The following is a 14,815-nucleotide window of genomic DNA, read 5'->3' on the forward strand; positions in this document are numbered from 1 at the left end:
GTATCGAAGGGTAGAGCTTGCTCAGGAAGGACTGATGGGAAAAAAGGGAAGAGGTGTTGCCTTATATATTAAAAATGTACACATTTGGACTGAGATTGAGATGGAAATAAGAGACAGACTTGCTGAAAGTCTCTGGGTAAGGACAAAAGAGGTAAAAGCAAGAGTGATGTCATGATAGTGTTACCCGGGGTTCTTTTAACCCAAAGCTCTTGGTAACTTTTACTCTGTGTGAGGTGGTGTCAGGATATAAATCAGGGGAGACATGGCCGTCCGACCGATAGGTGGCTGGCACAAACAAGACAACACAAGACTGCTTTCACTTAAAGCTAAACTTTACTTAGTCTCGAGCACTTACACATGTCTTCAACAGGTTAGTAAAATAACCCAACCTTCAATAGTTACCGAAGCCGAGCGTGGCTCTCGAGTGGCACAGCAGCAGCCCGTCTGCTGGTGAGGAACACAAGATGCATCCAGAGGGAGAGTGTCCAGTCCTCAAAACTTTTTCCCCCTTATTTATACATTAGTAATACAAGGACATGTCACTTAAAGAAACCTTGTTAAGAAAGCAGTTTCAAAAGTCAAGGAAGAGGTTTCCTTCTGATTATTGATTAACCAGGTGTGGGGTTCCCCCTGCCCAGAGTTTGCAGCCTTGAGGTCCCTAAAATGCATGTATCAGCAACTTCAACACAGTTCTTATCAGGAAGGACGAGGGGTCAAGCTGCCCTTTCTGTGGCACCCCAACCCCCCTCCCCTCCTGCCTTGGTTAAGCTAAGCCTGCCACATGGCCACTTTACGGCCTGCTGACTTGGCTGCTTTTCGCAATAAGCAGTAGTGGTTTCAGGCACTTTACTGGTTTGCCAAAATCTCTCCGTACAGTTGGGGTCTACACTACAGACCACCTAGGCAGGAAGAAGAGGTGGATGAGGGTTTTTTTAAACAGCTGACAAAATCATCCAAAGCACAGGACTTGGTAGTGATGGGAGACTTCAACTACCCAGACATCTGTTGGGAAAATAACACAGCAGGGCACAGATTATCCAGTAAGTTCTTGGAATGTATTGGAGACAATTTTTTATTTCAGAAGGTGAAGACAGCTACCAGGGGAGAGGCTGTTCTAGATTTGATTTTGACAAACAGGGAGGAACTGGTTGAGAATTTGAAAGAGGAAGACAGCTTGGGTAAAAGTGATCATGAAATGACAGAGTTCGTGATTCTAAGGGATGGTAGGAGGGAGAACAGGAAAATAAAGACAATGGATTTCAAGAAGACACACTTTAGCAAAAAGTCAGGGAATTGGTAGGTAACATCCCATGGGAAGCAAGTCTAAGGGGAAAAACAATAGAAGACAGTAGGCAGTTTTCAAAGAGACATTATCAAGGGTACGAGAGGAAACTACCCCACTGTGTAGGAAAGATAGGAAGTATGGCAAGAGACCACTCTGGCTTAACCAGATCTTCAATGATTTAAAAATCAAAGAAAGAGTCCTACAAAAAGTGGAAACTAGGTCAAATTTCAAAGGATGAATATAAACAAATAACACAAGTATGTAGGGACAAAATTAGAAAGGCCAAGGCACAAAACAAGATAAAATTAGCCAGACACAAAAGATAACAAGAAAACATTCAACAAATACATTAGAAGCAAGAGGAAGACCAAGGACTGGGTAGGCCCATTACTCAATGGGGGGCGGGGAATAATAACAGAAAATGTGGAAATGGCAGAGGTGCTTAATGAATTCTTTGTTTCAGTTTTCACCAAGAAGGTTGATGATTGGACATCCGCTATAGTGAATGCCAGTGAAAACGAGATAGCATCAAAGAGGCTAAAATAGGGAAAGAACAAGTTAAAAATTACTTGGACAAATTACCATGTCCTGACGAAATGCATCTTAGAATCATAGGCACCAACTTTCCCTGGAACCGGTGGGGGCTCGCACCCCCCGGCCCTGGCGGAACCCCAACTCCACCGTTTCCCTGACCCTATTCCAACTCCTTCCCCAAAGTCCCTGCCCCAACTCTGCCCCCTCCCTGCCCTATTGGACTCCTTCCCCAAATCCCCACCCCAGCCCCGCCTCTTCCCCAAGCATGCCACATTCCTGCTCCTCCCCCATTCCTCTCAGCCGCGCAAAACAGCTGTTTCACAGCACAAGCGCTGGGAGCTAGGGGGAAAAACGTGGGTACGCGGTGCTCTCAGGGGTGGAGGTGGAGGCAGAGTGGAGGCGAGCTGGGCAGGGGGCAGAGAGATGACAGTGGGTACAGAGCACCCACCAAATTTTTCCCTGTGGGTTCTCCAGCCCCGGAGCACCCACAGAGTCGACACCTATGCCTAGAATAACCAAGGAACTGAGTGAGAAGATATCTTAGCCATTAACACTTATCTTTGAGAAGTCATGGAAGATAGGAGAGATTCCAGAAGACTGGAAAATGGCAAATATAGTGCCCATCTATAAAAAGGGAAATAAGGACAACCCAGGGAATTACAGACCAGTCAGCTTAACTGGAAAGATAATGGAGCAAATAATTAAGCAATCAATTTGCAAACATCTAGAAGATAATAAGGTGATAAGTAACAGTCAGCATGGATTTGTCAACAACGAATCACATCAAACCAACCTGATAGCTTTCTTTGACAGGGTAACAAGCCTTGTGGATGGGGGAGAAGCGGTAGACGTGGTATATCTTGACTTTAGTAAAGCTTTTGATACTTGCATGACTTTTGTATAAACGAACTAGGGAAATGCAACCTAGACGGAGCTACTATAAAGTGGGTGCAAAACTGGTTGGAAAACTGTTCCCAGAGAGTAGTTATCAGTGGTTCACAGTCACACTGGAAGGGCATAACGAGTGAGGTCCCGCAGGGATCAGTTCTGGGTCCAGTTCTGTTCAATATCTTAATCAATGATTTAGATAATGGCATACAGAGTGCATTTATAAAGTTTGTGGATGATACTGACCTGGAAGGGATTGCAAGTGCATAGGATAGGATAGGATTAAAATTCAAAATGATGTGGACAAACTGGAGAAATGGTTTGAAGTTAGTAGGATGAAATTCAATAAAGACAACTGCAAAGTACTCCATTTAGGTGGGAACAATCAGCTGCACACATACAAAATGGGAAATGACTGCCTAGGAAGGAGTACTGCAGAAAGGGATCTGGGGATCATAGTGGACCACAAGCTAAATATGAGTCAACAGTGTAACACTGCTGCAAAAAAAGTGAACATCATTCTGGGATGTATTAGCAGGAGTGTCGTAAGCAAGACACGAAAAGTAATTCTTCCGCTCTACTCTGCGCTGATTAGGCCTCAACTGGAGTATTGTGTCCAGTTCTGGGTGCCACATTTCAGTAAGGATGTGGACAAATTGGAGGGAGTCCAGAGAAGAGTGACAAAAATGATTAAAGGTCTAGAAAACATGACCTATGGGGGAAGATTGGGTGCAATCCCTTCCCTATGAGGGAAGATTGAAAACATTGGATTTGTTTAGTCTGGAACCACAGAAGACAGAGGGGACATGATAACAGTTTTCAAGTATGTAAAAGGTTGTTACAAGGAGGAGGGTGAAAATTTTTTTTGTAATCTCTCAGATTAGGACAAGAAGCAAAGGGCTTAAATTGCAGCCAGGAAAGTTTAGGTTGGACATTAGGAAAAGATTCCTAACTGTCAGGGTGGCTAAGCACTGAAATAAATTGCCTAGGGAGGATGTGGAATCTCCATCACTGGAGATTTTTAAGAGCAGGTTAGACAAACACCTGTCAGGAATGGTCTAGATACTTAGTCCTGCCATCAGTGCCGGGGACTGGACTAGATGACCTCTCGAGGCCACTTCCAGTTCCATGATTCTGTGACTTGGGGCCCAGGTAACTAACACAGTAGACAAAAATGTGGACTGCCTTATTTATCACACAGCAAGCACTAGTGTTTTTGATGGCTGGATGCTTATTCCTAAAAGCAGCAAATTAAACAAAGACTTTTGTAAAGAGACCTTCTGGGTAACTTTGACCCCAAATCTGAACTCTTAATTTGGTGGGTTGCTTTTTTAAGTGGATGTATTGCTCACAAGTGGTAGATTCAGAGCCTTCCAGAGTGAAGTTTTATTTATCTATAGAATAGGTGCATCACAGGCACTGGCACTGCAAGGTTATCCAACACTGCACCCCACCGATGGGCCTCAATCCGACCTGCAAGGACCACTTATGTCAGTAAGGATAGTTTAATTACAATGGCCTATTAAATCTTTGTTGTCTCTTGCTAAAACTAACACCTGTGATGATGGGCTATGTGAGGAAGTCCCCTGTCCACTGGAATGCAGACCCCACCCAACAATTTATTTCACACAAGCTACTAAAGACCTGTCAGGTAGTGATTACTTTTGATCACTACTAATCTGAGTGAGATTGGATTTGCTGTTCTAGCAATGAAACATATTCTAGCAATGAAGATCTAGGCCTTATACAAAGAGTGGTTTGAGCATTGGCCTGCTAAACTCAGGCTTGTGAGTTCAATCCTTGAGGGGGACATTTAGGAATCTGAAGCAAAAATCTGTCTGGGGATTGGTCCTGCTTTGAGCAGGGGGTTGGACTAGATGACCTCCTGAGGTCCCTTCCAACCCTGAGATTCTATGATAATATCTGCTGAATCACAGAAATGTAGGGCTTGAAGAGACCTCATGTAGTCCAGCCCCCTGTAAACCTAAGCCACGCCTGATATGTATTTGTCCAATTTCTTCTTAAAACCTCCAGTGATGTGGATTTCACAACCACTCTTGGAAGCCTAGTTCAGAGCTTAACTATCCTTCTAGTTAGAATGATCTTCCTAATACCTAACCTAAATTTCCCTTCCTGCAGATTAAGTCCATTATAAGAATGTCATGTGGAATTGTGTTGAAAGTCTTACTAAAAAATCAAGATATAATCACATCTACTGCTTCCTCCCTATCCACTAGGCCAGTAACTCTGACAAAGTAGGAAATTAGGTTCAGTTGGCATGATTTGTTCTTGACAAACCCATGCTGGTTATCACTTATAACCCCATTATCCTGTAGGTGCTTACAAACTGATTGTTTGATACCTGGAAAGATACTGGATCAAATTATTAAAGTTAGACTCACTAGTCTATAATTCCCCAAGTCCTCTTTGTTCCCCTTTTTTGAAAGGCAGATAGTATGTTTGCCCTTCTCCAGCTTTCTGGGACCTCACCCATAGAATCACAGACTATCAGGATTGGAAAGGATCTCAGAAGGTCATCTAGTCCAACCCCCTGCTCAAAGCAGGACCAATCCCCAGTCAGATTTTTGCCCCAGATCCCTAAGTGGCCCCCTCAAGGATTGAACTCACAACCCTGGGTTTAGTAGGCCAACGCTCAAACCACTGAGCTATCCCTCCCTCCTCCCCAGCTTCCATGAGTTCTTGAATATAATTGCTAACAGGTCCGAGATTGCTTCAGCCAGTTCCTTCAGTACCTTAGGATGAATTTCATCAGGCCCTGCCAACTTGAATACATCTCACTTATCTAAATATTCTTTAACAAGGAGAAAGGAATGAAAGCCAAAATTGAGAAAGAACAAGTTAATGTTGCATTGCATCCATTACCAGATGGAGAAGGGCCGCTCGCTCTAAAAAGGATTACTTTTCTTGAGAAAAGTAATGACTAGTGCTGTATAAACCACTGTGCAGACAAGTAATGACTAGTGCTGTATAAACCACTGTGCAGACAAGTAATCAATCTATTAATAGTGCTGATTTTAAAATGGCTTTAAATAAACAACACACATCTCTCTCAAAGAAATAGTTTTCTTTCTTAGGAGTTAGACTGTTCCCCTTTTGGCAGTTGCCCACGTATTCACTGAGAACATGCGAGTCTCACAGAATCGCCATTTGAACAAGTGAGCAAAAGGTAAACGGCATTTCCTTACAAGCAAACTGAATGCAGGATTCACATGAAACTTATTGTAAAGACAGGCCACCCCACAAAATAGAAGATAACAATGTTTATTAAACTGGGCTATTGCATTAGCCCCTTTGCAGTTCTCAGTATATTCATGTTGCATCAAGATATTTTTGTTTCTGAAGATGTAAACACAGCCTATAATTCATAACCTGGAAATAAAATAAGTTTGAGAGTTCTTTGTTTTGGACAGTCAATCTCTGACTAAATAAATCCTTGGTCTTCTTGATTAGGGGAGTGGTGTTAAGAAAAGTCTTATGTATCTTTCATGATACATTGGCAGAGCAAAGCCAATTTCATCTTTCTCACAGGTTTGCTTACAAACACAACCAGATAGCAATGAAGCCTTTCGAACTCATTTGCTTCAAAACAGTATTATCTCCACACACGGCCTCATGAAAGGCTATGAGTGAATGTTGTTGCTTCCCAGCACGCTGGAGTTCAGATGGAATGATAGGGAAAGAAAAATGTTTAATGTTTGTAAACAAGCTTCTGTTGAAGTGCAAACAGTTGCTCCTTGACTGAGTACCTTTCATTTAAATGGTCAAGAAACCAGCTCTGCTAGGCAGGATTAATATTACTACTCCTAGGGGAATTCTGCACCACTGCATGTGCGCATAAATAACGAGCCGTACATATTTTTAATAATTTGTGCAGTTAAAAAGCTTCTGCTAGAAAGTTGCTGCAATTCTGCCTTTTGACCACCAGAGGGCGCTGTGGCAATAGAACAGAGCAGCAGCTGCCCGCCAGCTAGGCAAGAGAAAGAGCCTGCCTTCTTCACAGCGCCTGTCAGGCCAGGTCAGGAGACAGACACTCTGGGGAGACAGACAGCGTGGGGCTGCTGGGTGGAGGAGTCAGATGGGGGTTGATAAGGGCTAGTGGGGGAGGACAAACCGGGGCAGGGGCTGACTGGGAGTGGAGGCACAGGGCCACAGGGAAAGGAAGGTGCAGGGCCACATCGGGATGAGGGTAGGCTGAGTGGGAGCACAGAGACACATAGGGATGGCGGAGTGGATGTCTGTGGAGGTGGAGGAACACATGTAGAACAGGGAGTGCACGGGACACATGGGGACAGGGGCAGATGTGCCAGACTGAATGGGAGAGGCTAGGGGTCAGCCAGGGTCTGCATGGGGGAAGCTCCCTAACAATCTGTCCCCGCCCCTGCAAAAAAATACTTTTCCCACCCATACCCAACAACCCTCCAAGTTCACATCCAGGCTCTTTCCCAGCAATTACTTCCCTCTCTCTCAGTTCCTCCATTACCCCTGACTCCCCCAAACCTTTGCATTACTTCTGAGGGGCACGGGAAATATGGTTCTGTATTGTAGATTAAATGAATTATTACTCAGAATTCTGTATATGGCTAGTAAGGAATCTATTTGTCAAAAAACATTTCCTGAATCTTTTTTGTTGTCTGTATTGTTACAGACATAGTTGCTGACAGGTATTTTGAAATAAGTGACCAAAAATAATTGAAACTGGTGTGATTATATTGTGTTATTTTGACAAAAAATATGCAGAATTTTGCAGAATTTGAAAATATTGTGCACAGAAGGTTTATTTTTTTGGTGCAGAATTCCCCCAGAAGTATGACATGGAAGCCAGTGTTTTAAAAAAAAAAATTACTACACAAACAGTATTTTGGTAGGATGAACCACAGAAGCCTTCCAGGGACAGAGACTCATCTACCAATTGAAACAGTGAAGTAGGAATCTAGAAGAAAATATTAAAAATAGGCTTAGTCTGGAGATGCAAAGTTAAAAAAAAAAAGAATACATAAGGTGACTTGTTCAAAGAAAACCTGAATCGGTTTTTTCCTGTTGGTCAGTAAATTAAGGTTGTCCGAATTTTTTTTTTTAACCCCATAACACATATACCACAATGTGACCTGGACCATGGAAAGGGATTCATTTCCCAGGTACAACATATGCCTGTTTCCCTTCTATGCTCCAGGTTAAGGGAGTTTTTGGACTTCTAGCACAGGCTCCATGAGAACAGTAGGCCGGGAACAAATACAATAAAATTAAAGCTTCAAGACAAGGGACTTGAGGAGTGCAGTCTCTCTCTCTCTCCCCACAGGGTGGGCAAAGGTGGTGAGGTCTCTCTAGGTACCTCCAGAGGGATAATTACTTGCAACTCCTATTAAAGGTAATAATTGGAGATATACCAATCTCCTAGAACTGGAAGGGACCTTGAAAGGTCATTGAGTCCAGCCCCCTGCCTTCACTAGCAGGACCAATTTTTGCCCCAGATCCCTAAGTGGCCCCCTCAAGGATTGAACTCACAACCCTGGGTTTAGCAGGCCAATGCTCAAACCACTGAGCTATCCCTCCCCCCTATGAATCACCTGGAACACCCTATTATCTTTGGATGTAGGAGCTACAACTTGTGAGATGCTGGCATAAGGCAAGAAAGGCAATTTGCAAGCACGAGTGAGGAACGGGAAGCCGGAGGAAACAACATTGTGGGGGAAGAGGTTCCTGCTGCAAGTGTTTCTGATATGTTTGGCTTGTTAATAAAGCAGGAAGGGAAGATATTGTTTTCAGAACCGTAATCTTGCATGATGTAGCTAAGGTTTGACCTGACGTGTAATTAATACATGGAGGGGGAGGCCTCAGTCTTTGGAAGATAGGATAAGGGAGGTAAATGAATCATGAGGCTGAAAACAGGACATTTGTGCTAAGTAAGTGAAGTAAATAGGTCAGCAGGCTAAAAAGACAAAATGCTTGAGCCAGTTAAGATAAGAGGGAGAACACTCAGAGAACTATTGAATTAGACAACATGGGACAAAGTAAGTTAGTAATGTAGAGATGAGGTAAAGAGGAAGTTGAACCATGGACAGCATGTTCTGCACAGGGACTGGTTCCTGCAAAGTAACCAAGCCAAGCCAAAAAAAAAATGGAGTGATGCAATATATAGTGAATGCAATGAATATAAAGAAAGAGGGTTTCTATGCAACTTTGGAGCTATAATGTACCCTGCATCTAATCTCACTGCAGTTTGAGTCTAATCAACTCAGATAGCACTGCTGTATGCCAAATAAGATATGTAAGTCACAAGAGCTCAGTTTGACTTCAGCCTTTAAAAAGCCAAGTGGAAAGATGTCTCAGAAAAAATCCCAACATGTGATTGTCCCAGAAGGTGAGGCATGTTGCAGACGTATGTATAGTACAGATCCATCCCACTGCTGATCTGTTCTGCACTTAAAATCCTAGGTGGATTGACTGACCAATTGCTTAGATGTAAGAGTGAAAATGATGTTGACCTATGACCCTATCATACCTTTGTAAGAACAACACTATAGGCATATAAATATTGACAGGTTTGAATTGCTATCAGGTTGAAATATGCTGAGGGCAAGTAGGTGGACACAAATAATTGTGTTAGGTTTTGCTGGAATATAAAGGGCTGTTTTATTAATGTGAGGCCTAATGTGATAAACTTATGCTAAGGATTGAATTTAGGTGAACTAAACAAGACCCCAGGGCTTAACCCAAGGTCACGAATTATGCCTTCTCATTCTGTGTAACAAACAAATGAACACAGAAGGACAGGCACACTGCAAGATTATGAAAGTTATTTTGAAATAAGGGGACTGTTTGAGGGCATTTGCAATATTGTAACTAGGTAGTTAGATCACATTGACAGATCTGATTTATTAAGAAATTGACTGATTTAAATGCTTAGGTCACTGATCAGAACAAAATTACAGACACCTGAAATGCCACATATGGAAAATGGGCAGGCATCTACCTTATTATGGTCACGAACCATACGCACATGAGTAGTTACATAAAGGAGGTAGTACAAAAGATCTAACCAAATTCTCTAAAATTTGGGTGCAGTAGATTCTTGAAACAGTGCCAACCAATTTGTGACTTGCTCTGATGTGCTCCACTGACTGAATTCTATATTTGTTTTCCATAAGGTTTAAGGATATGAGAGTATGCTATCCATCCTAAAACCTCTCTATCTGCACATTGCTTTATATTTGGTTATATTCATGAGTGGACTGATTTGGTTGGTCATAAAAGCCTTTATTGATGGAATATTCAATAGAGACCAATCTCCCAATCAATTAAAATCTTCTGTGTACACACCTATCCGGGAGGGGACCTGTGCTAAATCAATTCTAATAATCCTGATATTCACCCATGAAAGCTTATGCTCCAATACATCTGTTAGTCTGTAAGGTGCCACAGGACTCTTTGTCGCTTTTTACAGATCCAGACTAACACAGCTACCCCTCTGACACTTGAATCCTGGTACAGACATACATAATCATTGATCAGGCTACAAAGAGAACTGCCCCCCTCCTCAGTGTACTTGTAAATGCAACACAACTTCAGACATACCCTGTACTGCCTTTTGGGATGAGCTCATACAAGACAGGCCATGAGCATTCTCACCAAAGTGGAGTAAAGTGCACAACTAAGTGGAGACAGGAAGAAGTTAGAAAAATAGGCATATCAGAAAAATTATCCATTTCTTCTTTGTTCAAGGAAACGGTGCCCGCAGGAAATCTTTTCATTTTCTCCCTCAGCTGAATGTGCTGTTCAGCAAGCACTTCAATGGGTTTTGGTTTTAAAGATAACTCAGCAACTTGTCCAGATGCATTAAGCAGTTTAATTACATTTGCTTGGAGTGGATTTTTGGTTGTCCCATGCTGCCATAGGATTCTTTTTAGGCTAAGGTAACAAGCATTTAGAGACAGAAAAATCCCATAATGTCAGGGGTTGGAGGGAGTGGGGGGGGGGGGGAGACACAAAACCACTCCACACACTGGAAAATAGCAAACTTTCTTTTGTAAGACCATGTATGTAGTATGAAGAATTAGGCTAAAACATCAATTTCTGCATAATTTAAGAACATATTGCATTTAACCTCTGATTATTATATATATAAATGGCACCTTCTTACTGCAGAGATGTGCTTACTGTGTGTATCCATCATATCTTCTGACTTTACGGACTAAAATAAATCTTCATTGCCTTTTTGGGGGGGGGAGGGGAGAGGAAGGAACTTCTGTTAGCTGTGCTGGCTCTGCAGGACTGAGCTTGTGCATCAGGATAATCATTAATAATGTTCCAATCAGTGACACCCGTGTGCACAGCCACAAACGACATAACTGCCCCTGAGGGCACACAATGAGGAAAATGGGGTAGACTGGATACATAGGTTGAAGTACAAGACCTGAATAGTTACTTACATTACAGTAGTGGCTAATCCCCCATTGCCCTAGGTCCTGTACAAACACAAAGGAAAACACATAGTCCCTTCCCCAAATAGTTTACAGTCTAATTTTGGCCAACCTAACCTTTACTGCTGGGGAAGATGCATGAGAAGATGAGAACTCTGCTTGATGCCAGATTGAGTCTGCACAGATGATGGTTAGAAAAGTCAGTTGTGCTTGTAAATAGAACATATCTGACAGAAAGTCATTAAGGGATAATGAACATGAAAATCCACAATGCCGTTTTTAGTCACTTTTCAGGATACTGTGCAGATAACATTTCCAAATCAGAACTGATACAGTGCTGTTTTTACAATCCAGGCAGCTCTAGTGCCTGTCTTGGCCACTGCACATAAGGTTCCCAAGCACCCAGAAAGTTAAATTGGCATGACTCTGGTTAGCCCACTGCTATTGAGAGCCCTAGGACAGCCATGAAAGTGGCAAGTTTGGAAGTGAGCTGTTTGGAAAGGCTAGTAGCAACAACAGATGCAGACACTGGAGCTATTCCTGGAGGTGGAGGACTTTAAAAGAACCTATGAAAGATGTAAAGATTGTCCACACAACTCTTTGCAGGAGGTAGGAGGAAAAGCTGGGGAGCTCCCCGCAGGGAAACTGGAACATAAAAAAAGGGGTAAAGCAATGACAAACCTTATTTGACCTCCTAGCTAGTCCTGTTTTCAGTGAAGAGCCTAAAATAAATCAATCAATCTTGCTTTCTTTCCCACTAGACAGTAAACTTGTTCAAGGGGCAACATTATGCAAAACCAATAGAACAAATCATGCCAAACTAGAGGGTTCTAGAAACTTTAATATCTATAGCATCAAATACAAGTACCTCTGCTCTTCCCCATGCCCAAACAGAACTCACAAATGAAATAGTAACTGACAACTAGGGAGAAAGAAGACAATTGATACTTGCAAGTTTCTTGTCCATTTGCTGCCATATCACCTTAGAATGATCTCCTTAGCGGTCATAAGCTAAGCAAAATTAAACCTTGTCAGTTACTTGGATGGGTTACTGACAAAGAAAAAAAATCAAGCATGCTACAAAAAACTGCACTAGTAATTTAGCCTCCTGAATCAGTACTGATTTAGCACTGCGTTGGAGGAGCTGTAGTGGCAAGGACTGATTTTAAGAGAACTCTTAAAGATGAGAATCTGACCACTTCTTGAAGGACGGGATCTTCAACAATAGGGGGTAGACCTTGGAATCCTAGTTTGACACCATTTTGGGTTAAGTTTTACCTTCCTTACATTTTCCTACAATGTCAAGTGAATGTGGAATTGTTCCTTCTTTCTTTCCTATCCTGAACTGTTAGGTAGCATTGCTGTGAGCTGTTTAAGAGCTACCATGTCCCGCCCAAAAGGTGCTCACATACATTCCATTGATAGGTGATGTGACCCAAGTATACCTAGTTTTCAAAAGTCTGCTGAGTTCTCCAAATGGAAAGCATTATTTAAATGTCTCGTCTAGAAGATCATGAATGGAAAGACGGTGGGAAAGAATAGATGAATTAATGTCCAATAAAAGGGAGGCTACAATCCAAAGACTATAAGCTTCACGAGGCAGGATCCGAGTCTTTACCTGCGTTTTGTACAGCAAGAGCAGCACAACCGGTGCTCCACAAAAGAGTGTCCCGCAAAGCTGTTACACTTTTCAACCCACTTCGCTCCTACGCGGCCCAGCCTGATTAGCGGCAATTATAATAAATTGATGACATGCAACAGAATCCCAGCTGTCAGCGCCCTGCCCATCACTAACACCATCCCACACTTCGTACATCAGGCAAAAGCCAGCTCAGAATGCCATTAACCGGGGGCAGCCTCGCTGCCTACAGCGGCAGGTGGAGGGAGGCCCCTCCGGGAATGCCCCTCACTTGCTCCCCAGGTAGCCTGGGGGGGGGGGGAGACGAGCCTTCGCTCCCCACATTCTGCTCTTCCTCCCGCTGCAGGTGGCCCCCGCACTCCCAGCTAAGGAGGCGGCGGGCGGGGCGAGCCCTGCACTCCCAGCCCCTCCCCGGGCGGGAGCCCCCTACTCACCTTCATGCCGGCGCGCTCTTGCCCTCCCGCAGCTCGGGGCGCAGCAGCGCACGGAGCGGGACGCGACGGCTGCGGAGTGCCCGGCTCCTCCTGCCCGATGTAAACACAGAGCGAGGGGCGGGACAGAGCGCCATGGCAACCCGGCCGGAACCGGAAACGCTGTGGCCGGGCAGGCTGCTTGGGGCCGCCATCTTGGGCGGGGGGGAGAGGAGGCGCTGTCATCAAACGCTGGAGCCTTGGGCAGAAGCTTCTTCCGCGCTCTGCCCCCTGGGCATCCCCCCTCTCGGGGCACGGGCCAGCCACTGCTGGGAGTGAATAACCCCCTCCCCGAAGTTCTTCCCCCTCAGACCTTGAGTTCCCCCCCGTCATTGCACCTAGGACACCTTTTCTGCTGCCCCCTTTCCTTGCCCCTTATGCTTTTGGGCACATCAGCTTCCCATTCCTGCTCCTCCACAGTGGCTGGGAGCTTGGCTGGTGGGGGGATGATTTGCACTAAGAGCATTGGAAGTAGTTGGCACTGAAGGTTTATCCACTTGCAGCCTTCCCTGGCCATCCACTAGCCTTCTGTCTTCCTGCCCAGCCATCTCTATCACTAAGCAATAAATAACACTGCTCTGCAGCCAAAATGCTTCTGAAATAAATGTAGTCAAACTTTACTAATTCTGGGTCACTGAGAACGAAAATGATGCTTAAAATTGTTGATTGGCTCTAGTTTCAAGTTATGCTATTGGGTCAGTATATACGACCCTTGACTTGGGAATAGTGGAGGCTAAGTGAGTTATAAAGGGAAGGGATCTCAATTTAAACCAGAAATGACTAAAATACAACTTTGACTGGATCTATGAATAAATCTGTTTGGACAGTACTTGCTTTTTAGGCAAATGAGTTTGGACAGTACTTGCTTTTTAGGCAAAACAATGAATGATGCAATCTGAAGCTGGTATTGCATCATACATTATATGAATTGCATCGTTATTCCTAGAAGTCATGGATGATGCAATCATAACGAAGCTTACATCACTCTGCTGAACAAATTGCCCTATATCAGCTCTAGAAATCATACAGTGTCGTGCTTTCTTATTTGTCAGTGTTTGATTTTGCAAAGGGACACATTTCTGTTTAGCCAAAGTGAGCAGAGATGCCTCGTACTTGTGTGAACAGTGCAGATAACTTCTGCTATGTTTGTGGTGAAGTGACTTTTGCATCACAAAAGCGCAGTATAACCATTATGGTTAAGAAAGCCTATCACCTTTCTTTTGGCTGCAAAATTGGAGATCAGGACAAGAGGTGGGCCCCTCACATATGCTGCAACACTTGTGCAACAAATCTTCGCCAGTGGTTGAACAGGAAAAGGAAATCTATGCCTTTTGCAGTGCCAATGATTTGGAGAGTGCCAACAGATCATACCAGCAATTGTTACTTCTGCATGGTGCCTCCAGTTGGGAAAGGTGTGTCAAAGAAGAAAAAGTGGACTGTGCATTATCCAAACATTCCATCAGCTATACGCCCAGTACCCCACAGAGAAGGACTGCCGGTTCCTGATGCACCAGAATCATTCTCACTTGAGTCAGACGAGGAAGAGGATGAAACTTCTGGT

The 14,815-nt window shown here is 43.7% G+C and overlaps 1 protein-coding gene across 1 annotated transcript in view; it reads right to left on the reverse strand.

The window, feature by feature from the left end:
- The window catches only part of LOC120404863 (transmembrane protein 263-like), a 301,093-nt gene extending 287,746 nt beyond the window's left edge, over window positions 1-13,347 (reverse strand). Inside the window, exon 1 of the mRNA XM_039537902.1 lies at window positions 13,219-13,347. Within this exon, the coding sequence (XP_039393836.1) occupies window positions 13,219-13,224 (6 nt within the window). The 5' untranslated portion in view covers window positions 13,225-13,347. The remainder of the gene's footprint in view (window positions 1-13,218) is intronic.
- Window positions 13,348-14,815: the final 1,468 nt, after the last annotated feature.

The sequence above is a fragment of the Mauremys reevesii genome, linkage group 4, assembly GCF_016161935.1.
Source record: "Mauremys reevesii isolate NIE-2019 linkage group 4, ASM1616193v1, whole genome shotgun sequence".
NCBI classification, from domain to species: domain Eukaryota; kingdom Metazoa; phylum Chordata; order Testudines; family Geoemydidae; genus Mauremys; species Mauremys reevesii.